This window comes from Camelina sativa, chromosome 12 (assembly GCF_000633955.1).
Source record: "Camelina sativa cultivar DH55 chromosome 12, Cs, whole genome shotgun sequence".
Taxonomy (NCBI): domain Eukaryota; kingdom Viridiplantae; phylum Streptophyta; class Magnoliopsida; order Brassicales; family Brassicaceae; genus Camelina; species Camelina sativa.
The window spans coordinates 5,084,663-5,098,031 of NC_025696.1; the positions used below are offsets into that span (position 1 = coordinate 5,084,663).

General features: G+C 29.9%; 1 protein-coding gene and 1 long non-coding RNA gene across 3 annotated transcripts in view; one reads left to right on the top strand and one right to left on the bottom strand.

Moving 5' to 3' along the window:
* LOC104730258 (gamma-glutamyl peptidase 1) overlaps positions 544-13,369 on the bottom strand; it is a 16,547-nt gene continuing 3,721 nt past the window's right edge. The window contains exon 3 of the mRNA XM_010449401.2: positions 544-725. Within this exon, the coding sequence (XP_010447703.1) occupies positions 615-725 (111 nt within the window). The 3' untranslated portion in view covers positions 544-614. The remainder of the gene's footprint in view (positions 726-13,369) is intronic.
* On the top strand, positions 10,224-10,915 carry LOC109128209. Of its 2 annotated transcripts, none has more exons than XR_002034751.1 (3): positions 10,224-10,360; positions 10,424-10,482; positions 10,723-10,766. It is a non-coding gene; the product is annotated as an uncharacterized LOC109128209 (long non-coding RNA). The 2 variants fall into 2 exon arrangements; XR_002034752.1 differs by lacking the exon at positions 10,224-10,360 and adding an exon at positions 10,894-10,915 and having other exon boundaries at positions 10,400-10,482.

Genomic DNA, 13,369 nt, shown 5'->3' on the forward strand with positions numbered 1-13,369 from the left:
AAGTAGAGAAAGGAATATTCTCGTTCTAGCTAAAATCCACTTTTGCTAGTAGTGCAAAATATACACTCTACAGAATTATCATTATTATTTTAAAACTTATAGAATTAATTACAACCAAGAGATTACAACTCTACAAGCATAAAGTGACAATCAAATGAAAGTTTGACAGCGAAATGCAATATTTAAACCACGTTATCACAAAACAGTCCCACCAAGTTAAGAAGAATGATAAAACAGTATGGTATGATTTTTTTTGACAAAATTGTAACATATAAATGATAGATAGTCCCATCATTTTCAGTCTGCTGTATGGGTTTTTTTTCTGTGGTCTTTTTTTTTTTTGTGGTCTATAAATAAGACTACAGCATAATCACAAAACTGTAACATATAACGACAGAAAACGATGTTACGTTACTACTGACCTAACTGTATTATAGTTTTTAAATAACTTAGTTACTTATTCATTTATTAGAGGTATAAGTAGAACACAGAAATAAGTCACGCTGGAGATTAATAGGTTATTCTACAGGAATATGAAGCAAGTAATAAAAATCCATAAATGTTTCCAATATGACAAGAGCGCCAAATAGGTAATCTGGTAGTAGTGAAACTAGTTAGTCGGAACTCTGCATGCCTTTGAGGAAGTTCTTGCAAATCTTCTCCCAAAGCTTCCTGTCTGCTCCCCTCTTCTCCATCGATGCCTTTGACGCATCCGCAAACTCTTGCTGCATACATAATTTTCATATTTCTTAGAATTATTCTACACTTTGTTTCTCATAAATATTTCAATCGATTCTTAAACATTTTATATTCATTCGATTCGACGATTCTTGCCACATGTGATGAGGTGTACTAAATTGAAATGACTAATCAACAACACCCTAGTTTATAGTTCAGAATCCACCCATAGTCTCTGTATCCACCAAAGTTATATATAAATTTGTCTTCTGTAAATTAATCAGAGTTATGGGGAACAAAAAACAAACCGAGATGAGGCCTTGACCAAGAACACGATCAACAAGGTGGAAGAGAATCTCTTTGCTATACTCAGGGTGTCCTTGAATACAGAACAGATGATCCTCAATAGAGAACATCTCCACCTCGTAGTTTGTGGAGTAGGCAAGCACTTTAGCAGTTTCTGGGAGCACCAAGACTTCGTCCTGGTGGCATTTGATGATCGCTATGGTATCAGGAACCTCGTCTCCGAAGTAACTTCCTGGCGTAATCGCATCCTTCACGATGGTTATGTCTCCAAGCTTTAGTTCTAGTCCGTTCCTTGCTCTGCCTACTGTTCCTCCCCTTACTCTGGCTATGATCTAACCGGAGAATCGTAATTCTTTTTAATTAGGAAAACATTATTTAATCAACAACATGCATTATGCGGTTTGATGAATCATCCCTACACAACCCTCAAAACCACATTTTCTTGTCGGTTGGAAGAGAATTCTTTTAATCTTTTTAATCAGATACATTATTCCATTGACTTTTAATGTTAATCAGATACTTAATCTTTTAATCCTTAACCCATTTTGTAGATCCTAAGTTTTGTTGTCATGCTTATTGAATAATCCACTAGTAATATTAATTAATGATGATGATGTACTTTGATCATTTCATATCTTCATGGAAATGGTTAATTAATCATTAATAAATTGGAAGTTGTTTCTCCAAACGAGCATCATTAACATTTCATAGAACTAACAAAAAAATCATGAAATAAAAAATTATTCACTAATAAAAATTATTTCTAACCAATAAGTCAATAAGTCAAAATTAGATGACAAAAAAAAAAGAGAATGAAAAGAACCTGGTGACCATCATGTTCCACATGTTTGGAACCGAGGTCCCATCCCATATACGACAGAAGATCATATCTATTGTTGGGATATCATAAGAAAGAGGCATGGATACATATTTGGGTCTCTTCGAGAAGATTCATGGGTTAAAGGCACAAGTCTTTGCATTCGTGAGGGATAAACTCCACAAGAGGGTAAACTTATGGACCTCAAAACCCCTATCCAAAGGAGGCATTGAATTCCTAATAAAATCAGTAGCGCAATCAATTCCGACATATGTAATATCGTGTTTTCTCTTACCAAAAGCTATATGTTCAAAATTAAGTAGTGTGATAGCCGATTTCTGGTGGAGCAATAAAGCAAATAGTAAAGGATTACACTGGATCTCATGAGAGCAAATGTGTACTCAACTCTCAGAAGGCGAGCTAGGCTTCCGAATACTAGAAGAATCTAATCTTGCCCTGTTGGCAAAGCAGCTATGGAGATTTCTCAGATATTCAGATTCTCTCCTTAGTCGAGTTCTTAAAGGGAGATACTTTCGATATTGTAGTTCATTAGAGATACAAGTATCAAATCGACCTTCGTATGGTTGGAGGAGCATGTTGGCGGCAAAACATGTTCTCTCATATGGTATCCTTAAGACCATAAGCTCGGGGTTCAACACATGCATCTGGACTGAACCTTGGATCCCAGATACGCCAGCGCGACCGCCACAAGGATTATCTAATGAGAGAAATCCATTGATTTGTGTTAACACCTTGATTGATTTCAACACAAAAAAGTAGAAAATGGAGCGTCTTCGGGAAATCTTCCCCCCGAAAGAAATTACCCTTATTTTGGGAATTAAACCAAGCTTAATTGCCTCGAGGGACGGGTATTCGTGGACCTTGATAAAGTCTGGGAATTATAATGTTAATACTGGATATGAAGTCGCGAGAGCTATCTCTCGCCCTGCTTGCAACCTCCCTCCTCAGGGACCTAGCGTTACGACACTCAAGGCGCAAGCATGGAAGTTAAAAACATCACAAAAACTGAAGCATTTCGTGTGGCAATGTGTGACTGGGTGTTTGGCAACATGCCAATCCTTGCATTATCGCCATATTGGTAGAGATAAAGATTGCCCTAGATGTGGAGGGGAGGAGAAAACTATAAATCATATGCTATTTGAATGCCTCCCAACACGTCAAGTGTGGGCTTTATTGACAATCCCTACCCATCCTATGGTGTTTCCCTCATCTTCCCTATATAGCAACCTCAATTTCTTTTATGGGAGCGGTAGAGACTATGGTGCACTTGATCAAAATCTGCGGACATTCCCTTGGGTGATGTGGTAAATTTGGAAGGCAAGAAACAAGAAAGTGTTTGAAAATATCTTTGAGTCTCCGCAAGATTCAATGGAGAAAGCTATCCAAGAAGAAGAAGTTTGAATTTTATTTTATCAAACTTTTTCTTAAAAATATAAGTGATACAAATCTTTTAGTTTATTATTCAAAAAGAAAGTTATAGCTAGAGGCAAATTAATCAGTGGTGGGCAACAGTTGTTCACCATTTTGAGCATGGATATCAATTTTATAGCATTACTAGATTTTATTCTAATCTGCAATACACTACGTGCATATAATTTTTATTATTATTTATATTTTATATTGTATTTGTTTGTTAAATGTTGGATGTTTTGCAAATAGAGGAATAACTAAATTTCTGACCGTTTGTGCGGCTAAATATTTATATTAATTTTTTAACCTGCAATATACTTTATGACCATTTGTTTGTTATATTTAGTCTGTTTTGTTTAGTGTTTAAGATTCTATTTTGATTTATACACTATGATTAAGTCACATTTTCCTAATGAATTAATTATTTTACACGATCTCAGTTAAATCAACTTAATTTTTATATGTCAAATATTCTAATATTAATAATGTTGACAAATAATAAAATGAGGATTTAACTCGTGTTAGCACAAATTTAATGATATTTTACTAATTCCAACATGTCTACTATATAACCATATTATATAGTATTTAATTTTTAAAATTTTTTTACAAATTCGTAATATTTTAAAATTTTATTAAGTTTATACATATTTAAATAAATGTGAATCAAAGTTATTCCTACGTAAAGAATCAAAGCTCATAGGCTAGAAAACAAAATAAAAATCAAATTGTTGTTTTCTTTGTTTGCAAAGGATTCAGAGATATAAGATCTTCAATACACAATAAAACGTGTGGTTAAATATATCATAGTTTTTGTTTTCATATTGATTATATTGTATTTTTTTAGTTGGAACGGTGTGTAAAATATTTAAGAAACAAAATTTGAAACAATGCTATTTTTTAATAAAATTTATAAATTAACTTTGTTAATAAATTTTTAAATAAATATAAATAAAAGGATATAACCCAAAATGTAATTCATAAATGTATATATAGATTATTATAACATGGGCCGATGTGAACAACCAATAATAATATAGAATTGTTAGTAGTAAGTTATTTATTACACTGGGTCACCTGCCAAAAGCAATTAAAATGACGTGTATTTTAGTTACACTCGTGTTTCACTTAACCTTCTTATTTTTTATATTGTCTTAATCACTTTTAACACACACTAACAAAAGCAATTATACCAAATTATACAACTCTAGATAAAGATCCGTGCTAGAGTACGGGTTGAAATTCATTTTATTTATATTGTAATTTTTATATAAAATATAATTTATGTGATTGTTTTTAAAAGTTTTTTTAGATAAAAAATTATGCAATAAAATCAAATGCTAAATATGATGGATTGAAAAAGACATCTATTTTGTAAGTTTATATTGTTAATGATTCTAGTTAAGTGTTCGTGCTATAACACTGGTTAATTTTATTTTATACAAAATTTTGTATATTTTATATTTTAAAATAAATTTTAATATGTTGTACTAGTTTATTATATATGTATGTAAAGTTATTTCAACAATGTATATTCTACATCATGACTTGAATGTATTTATAAGACATGATTTTGTAAATTTGATTTTTAAAAAGTGAGTTATTATATTATAAATAATTGTTATACTTTTTGTTTTGATATACTTGGTTTCTTGAAATTCTTTCGTACTATTATCGTGACATATTATTGATATTGTTATAACAAATCAATTTAGAGTGTTTATAGTTTCTAACTTTTATATCAAGTTTCAATATTTTAAAAATATTTCAAAATAAATTCTTTAAAGTTTATTATATTATCAAAAATTATAAAATTCAACAAAAATAGGAAATTGAATTTAAATATTCAAATTTTGACCCGTTACTCAGTAAAAATTTTAATACAATAGATGTTATTTTTAAAGAATAATATTATTAAAGCTTGAATATTTTATAGATTGAACAATTTATATTTGTTTTTAAAAATTCAACTCATGGTATATCCGGAAATAAAACTATTTTTTAATTATAATAAATAATAAGATAATTTATTTGTTTCACAAAATAGACTCATATATAAAAATGAGAGGTGAAGTATAATGATAATTAACAAATTAATATGTTAAGTTAGATATCAAAAGATTTTATTTGATGAATACTTTAATAAAGGAAATTAATATGGTAAGTTAGATGATATCAAATGATTCTTTAGAATATTCTCTTTAAGATTTTTGGAAATAACGTGCTCTAGTAATAAAATCTTCCAAAAATAAATTATGTTTACATCCACTATTTAACTTGTAACCAATTAATCTATTAATTAATTTATAACTTATTTGTAAGCAACTTATTAAATTTATATAGTTTATAATGTACTTCCATTTTATTATTCTGTTTTATTATTAAAGGGATACTAAATATATTATTTTAAATTGACCTATTGTTCTGGAAATTGGTCATTATTAAAATTAAAGTTATCGGTGTTTAGAAACAAACAAACAAACAAAAAATAGGTAATTTTTTTATACGTCGACTAACACTCTAACAGCACTCTTAAATCTCTTGAAAAACGATTTGGTTTTGATTCTATGTGAAAATATGTGCATCCTTCGTTTTCGGAGTTGCATCACTGAAACAAACATATTAAGCCCTTTTCTTTAACTAAAATAAAATATGTAAGGTTTGTTACAAAATCAAATTATCGCACATTTGACTATTTCTCCGCCGTTCCAAGAAGGGTTGGCATTTCTCAGTTTCGCGTTTTTAAAATATTAAATATATATATATATATCGGTCCAAAGTATAAATAAGACTATAGTATAATCACAAAACTGTAACATATAACGACAGAAAACGATGTTACGTTACTACTGACCTACCTGTAGTGTATAGTGTCGTGAGCATGAAACCATAACATTTTTTTAAGACTATGGCAGAAGAATCGTTATTGATAGCACGTAAGGATAGCACGGTTTTCATAACTGCTATTAAAAATAAATTCAGAAATTTTGGTCCTATATAATAGCGTTTGAAAAATGCTATGATTAAAATTCACTAAACAGTGCACAAAAAAAAAATCACTAAACCAAGAGTTAAAATAACTTATTCCATTGATATATATGCAAAACTTTTCCTCACCCTTAAACACTTAAAACATTTTTCTTCTCTTAAGCATCGGTGACCTAAATTTTTTTTCCCCCAAATTAGAATTAGGGCAATCTGAGAGAGTCGGGAGATGAGATCTCCGTGTTCCTGACCTAAGGAGGAAAATGAGAGAGAGACTCACAATCTTTCAGGAGAGAAAGACTCATGAGTAACGAAGAATTAGAAGAGGCGGATTTGGATGAGACGACGGTGTGGAACTCCTATGCAAAAATTGGTTCAACTAAGAAGTGGAAGAGGTGGATCTGGTGAAGACGACGGTCCGTCCTCCTGCAATCCCGCCGATCTCCATCGTCTTCGTCACGAGTTTACTGTCGGGGAAACGCTCGTCAGCTAGGAGCATTTCGACAGGATCCTCCGTCATCGTAACACCAGCCATATACGTAATCTTCTTCTTCTTCTATCTGGTTTTCAATTAATTAAATCATATGGGTTTCGNTTGTTATATTTAGTCTGTTTTGTTTAGTGTTTAAGATTCTATTTTGATTTATACACTATGATTAAGTCACATTTTCCTAATGAATTAATTATTTTACACGATCTCAGTTAAATCAACTTAATTTTTATATGTCAAATATTCTAATATTAATAATGTTGACAAATAATAAAATGAGGATTTAACTCGTGTTAGCACAAATTTAATGATATTTTACTAATTCCAACATGTCTACTATATAACCATATTATATAGTATTTAATTTTTAAAATTTTTTTACAAATTCGTAATATTTTAAAATTTTATTAAGTTTATACATATTTAAATAAATGTGAATCAAAGTTATTCCTACGTAAAGAATCAAAGCTCATAGGCTAGAAAACAAAATAAAAATCAAATTGTTGTTTTCTTTGTTTGCAAAGGATTCAGAGATATAAGATCTTCAATACACAATAAAACGTGTGGTTAAATATATCATAGTTTTTGTTTTCATATTGATTATATTGTATTTTTTTAGTTGGAACGGTGTGTAAAATATTTAAGAAACAAAATTTGAAACAATGCTATTTTTTAATAAAATTTATAAATTAACTTTGTTAATAAATTTTTAAATAAATATAAATAAAAGGATATAACCCAAAATGTAATTCATAAATGTATATATAGATTATTATAACATGGGCCGATGTGAACAACCAATAATAATATAGAATTGTTAGTAGTAAGTTATTTATTACACTGGGTCACCTGCCAAAAGCAATTAAAATGACGTGTATTTTAGTTACACTCGTGTTTCACTTAACCTTCTTATTTTTTATATTGTCTTAATCACTTTTAACACACACTAACAAAAGCAATTATACCAAATTATACAACTCTAGATAAAGATCCGTGCTAGAGTACGGGTTGAAATTCATTTTATTTATATTGTAATTTTTATATAAAATATAATTTATGTGATTGTTTTTAAAAGTTTTTTTAGATAAAAAATTATGCAATAAAATCAAATGCTAAATATGATGGATTGAAAAAGACATCTATTTTGTAAGTTTATATTGTTAATGATTCTAGTTAAGTGTTCGTGCTATAACACTGGTTAATTTTATTTTATACAAAATTTTGTATATTTTATATTTTAAAATAAATTTTAATATGTTGTACTAGTTTATTATATATGTATGTAAAGTTATTTCAACAATGTATATTCTACATCATGACTTGAATGTATTTATAAGACATGATTTTGTAAATTTGATTTTTAAAAAGTGAGTTATTATATTATAAATAATTGTTATACTTTTTGTTTTGATATACTTGGTTTCTTGAAATTCTTTCGTACTATTATCGTGACATATTATTGATATTGTTATAACAAATCAATTTAGAGTGTTTATAGTTTCTAACTTTTATATCAAGTTTCAATATTTTAAAAATATTTCAAAATAAATTCTTTAAAGTTTATTATATTATCAAAAATTATAAAATTCAACAAAAATAGGAAATTGAATTTAAATATTCAAATTTTGACCCGTTACTCAGTAAAAATTTTAATACAATAGATGTTATTTTTAAAGAATAATATTATTAAAGCTTGAATATTTTATAGATTGAACAATTTATATTTGTTTTTAAAAATTCAACTCATGGTATATCCGGAAATAAAACTATTTTTTAATTATAATAAATAATAAGATAATTTATTTGTTTCACAAAATAGACTCATATATAAAAATGAGAGGTGAAGTATAATGATAATTAACAAATTAATATGTTAAGTTAGATATCAAAAGATTTTATTTGATGAATACTTTAATAAAGGAAATTAATATGGTAAGTTAGATGATATCAAATGATTCTTTAGAATATTCTCTTTAAGATTTTTGGAAATAACGTGCTCTAGTAATAAAATCTTCCAAAAATAAATTATGTTTACATCCACTATTTAACTTGTAACCAATTAATCTATTAATTAATTTATAACTTATTTGTAAGCAACTTATTAAATTTATATAGTTTATAATGTACTTCCATTTTATTATTCTGTTTTATTATTAAAGGGATACTAAATATATTATTTTAAATTGACCTATTGTTCTGGAAATTGGTCATTATTAAAATTAAAGTTATCGGTGTTTAGAAACAAACAAACAAACAAAAAATAGGTAATTTTTTTATACGTCGACTAACACTCTAACAGCACTCTTAAATCTCTTGAAAAACGATTTGGTTTTGATTCTATGTGAAAATATGTGCATCCTTCGTTTTCGGAGTTGCATCACTGAAACAAACATATTAAGCCCTTTTCTTTAACTAAAATAAAATATGTAAGGTTTGTTACAAAATCAAATTATCGCACATTTGACTATTTCTCCGCCGTTCCAAGAAGGGTTGGCATTTCTCAGTTTCGCGTTTTTAAAATATTAAATATATATATATATATCGGTCCAAAGTATAAATAAGACTATAGTATAATCACAAAACTGTAACATATAACGACAGAAAACGATGTTACGTTACTACTGACCTACCTGTAGTGTATAGTGTCGTGAGCATGAAACCATAACATTTTTTTAAGACTATGGCAGAAGAATCGTTATTGATAGCACGTAAGGATAGCACGGTTTTCATAACTGCTATTAAAAATAAATTCAGAAATTTTGGTCCTATATAATAGCGTTTGAAAAATGCTATGATTAAAATTCACTAAACAGTGCACAAAAAAAAAATCACTAAACCAAGAGTTAAAATAACTTATTCCATTGATATATATGCAAAACTTTTCCTCACCCTTAAACACTTAAAACATTTTTCTTCTCTTAAGCATCGGTGACCTAAATTTTTTTTCCCCCAAATTAGAATTAGGGCAATCTGAGAGAGTCGGGAGATGAGATCTCCGTGTTCCTGACCTAAGGAGGAAAATGAGAGAGAGACTCACAATCTTTCAGGAGAGAAAGACTCATGAGTAACGAAGAATTAGAAGAGGCGGATTTGGATGAGACGACGGTGTGGAACTCCTATGCAAAAATTGGTTCAACTAAGAAGTGGAAGAGGTGGATCTGGTGAAGACGACGGTCCGTCCTCCTGCAATCCCGCCGATCTCCATCGTCTTCGTCACGAGTTTACTGTCGGGGAAACGCTCGTCAGCTAGGAGCATTTCGACAGGATCCTCCGTCATCGTAACACCAGCCATATACGTAATCTTCTTCTTCTTCTATCTGGTTTTCAATTAATTAAATCATATGGGTTTCGTAAAGTCTTGATCTTTGATTTATAAAGTTTCTTAATTGGTTACATGGAAGAGAAGTCACATCAATTGCAGAGAGACTATCAATGTCTTGTGTTAAAATTGTTGTGTCTGAATACAAACAGATGTTCCTTGGTGAATTGAGTATGTCTTATCTCTTATCTGCTCCTATTGTAAGCTACCAGACATTCTTGTGATTTGGATCTGCAATTCAGAGAAGCTGATTGTGTGTCATTTTGCAGTGTGAATTAGTGGTGAGGACTGCGAGGAATCTGATTGTGGTGACAGTTGAGTTCAAGGAGACCATGTAAGTCACTTACCTATCTCGTGCTACTTACATTTTTTTAGCAAGCCATCTTCCGCTTGAAAGCTTTTATTCTATGAACTACACATTGGTGATTATAATGTCGAACTTATGGCTGATATAAGGTGAATGCTTTTTTATCCGATTCTCTACTTGTTTTATAGATAACTTTAGTGTTGATTCTACTCACCCATAAGTCTCTGATTTTTGAGTTTGAGCTAAAATTTCTTTATTTGATCTGTCAACATTTTGGGTTAGTGAATATCTTCCTTTTCTTTACCACAAAAGCACCTTAGTATTGTATTAACGAGTTGAAATTATTGTATTAATTTTGATCAATTGCACATTCATCTGGATTTTCTCAGTTTGTCAAAAGTTGGAATCCAAGAAGATAACAACATACAAAGAGGTAAAACTCTCTTCTCCATTAATAATTTGTGACGTAAACTGTGAGTTGTTTATCTAGGCCAAAGATTTGTTGTGGTATTAAAATTTTCAGTTGCAATGTGAGTTTATCTGTTTTTAATGTTATACAGAGAGAAGAAACAACTATTAGCGATGTTGGAGGTGTATACAAAGAGAAGAAGGAACAACCATTTTAATATTGGTTTAAAAGCTGTAGCTGTTGGTGCTGGATGGCAAGGCATAGTTGAACATTGGGTGTTTCTATACATGTGGTAATACCTATTTGTTTTATTGCTCATCTACAAGAGGGAACTTGGAGTAGAGGTATGTAACTATGTATACTCTTGAACTGTAATGAAAAAACAAATCGAAAACATAAGCTTTAAGTTGATGTGGATACACATGATTACAGGGAATCTGGACGGGAATGCTAACATGAACAGTTCTTCATACGTGTGTACTGCTTTTGATGGGAAGGCAATAGAGGAGAAGAGACTTAAGAGATCAAAGTTTGTCTCTATCCTTATAAGTTATAATGTTAGCTTTTTGGATCAAACAGGGCAGCATATTATAAGACTTGGTATGATATGTAAGACTTGCTTATATTAACGTTATGTTATGTATGTTGATGATTTATGAAATAATTTTTTTTAATATCAATCCAGTTAAATAAAGTCGACAAAACTATGGTCAAATATATAAATTATAAAAAATCAAATTAAAAAATTAAAGAATTCCATATAGCAAACAAAAAATGCTATGGCATAATATAAAATAGCACGAAATATGTGTTACAGAAAAAAATATTATAGCATTTGGTTAATGTTATGAAAGGGCGATATATAATAACATGTCAAAAACGCTATAATAGAGGTGACACCTAAGATAGCTGCGGAGAACATAGCATTTATGAAAACGATACTAAACACATATGATAGCATTTATCCTGTGTTATGAATGTTGATTTTTCTTGTAGTGTGGGTATTTTAAGCTGTAGGTTAAAACCACACCTATTGATTGAGCAGCAGCAAATCAAGTTATCAATAGAAGAATTCTGAAAGTAGAGGTTTCTTTGATCATATTTTCTAACTAGAGGTTATTCCGTGCTACGCACGGATTTATTTTTACTTTTATTCTACAATCAAACCTCATATACTAAATTATTGAAAAAAACTCTTTCTCTCTTCAAAAGAGAGTTACCCACAAATTTAAGTGAGGAAAATAGAAACCTCCTGTTCTTGTAAATTTCACTTGGTACATATATTATCCTTAAGAGATATGTCTAATACAAATTCAACATATCAATTTCTAAAAACCTAAAATCAATTAATTCTGATGAAAAGATCGGCTAATTGTCGATATTTGACATCATCATCACAAGGAGATTTGAACAATACATAGCATAAATAATAATTTATCCATACCCAACAACAACCGACGCTCCATTACTAAAAACAAACCTTGATGTATAATTTAATTTATTAGTCTTGTTTAATTTATTAAATAACAAAATGTATAAAAGATTAAAATATCTCTCTGTTTTACAATTAGAATGTGTTGTTTTGGGATGCTACCAATTTGTAATATATATACGGTGAAATTTGAAATTTGTACTGTCTTCTTTTTATGTGGCTTGTATTTGTCTTTGCTTTACAGATGAAACGACAAGTGATTTTATTCCTTTTTCCTGCTGGTTTCTCACAACATCAGAAGTTGTTTTACCTTTGTTGTTGTATTTCCTGTCAACAATAGACCAGTAATGTTAAAACCCCAATCAGTGCCTTTATCCCTTGCAAATCTTGGAGAAACTTCAACCTCAGTTTTAAGCTTTGGTTTACATCATCAGTAATTATCTGTTAAAATAACAAAGGGAAAAATGTAAAATTGAAAATGTTAAAATTCAAGCGTAAATGGTTTATGATTCCTTGTTGAAATTTTTTCCACATGTGTGTCTCAAGTTCTAAGGGTAAGTGGTGTTGATCGTCTTTGATAGATGTGACAGACTGACAGTGAAACTCTGGTACATAGAGCCGTGAAATTGTATGTAGACTCTTTGACATTGGAAATAGAATGTCTTCCCTATTAAGTCTTTGATGAGGTAAGCCACCTCATCGTCCAATTCATCTAAGTTGGCCTATAAATAAAAAAGTGACTTGGGTCGGTAATTTTAGTTTAAATAGTACCTTCAAATAGTTAGTACACAAAATAAAATAAAAAACATATGAAAAGAACTATGAAACAACGGATTGCCACACTCCAAACTCATTGAAAACAATACACCGGAGTATTCCCACAGCTTCGGATGGAGAGAAAGTGTGACGTGTTAAGGTCAAACCAGAGTTTTTCATTTTCAAATTACAGTTAGTGCATGAATTGTAGTGCCACCTATTGCACAATACACAACTTCAACCACTTTCGCTTTACACCAAAAACAAATGTTCCTTAAAAATATCAAGACGATGTTTTAAGTAATAGTAGTAAAAATAAAATATAAATTGGTCATATTACCTGGCCTCCATCCTTGTTATTTGACGTAAGTCTCTATTTGTTCAATCATGTACAAATCTTTTGGGTCTTAATAAATTTTGCCAACTAAAATTGACGGGA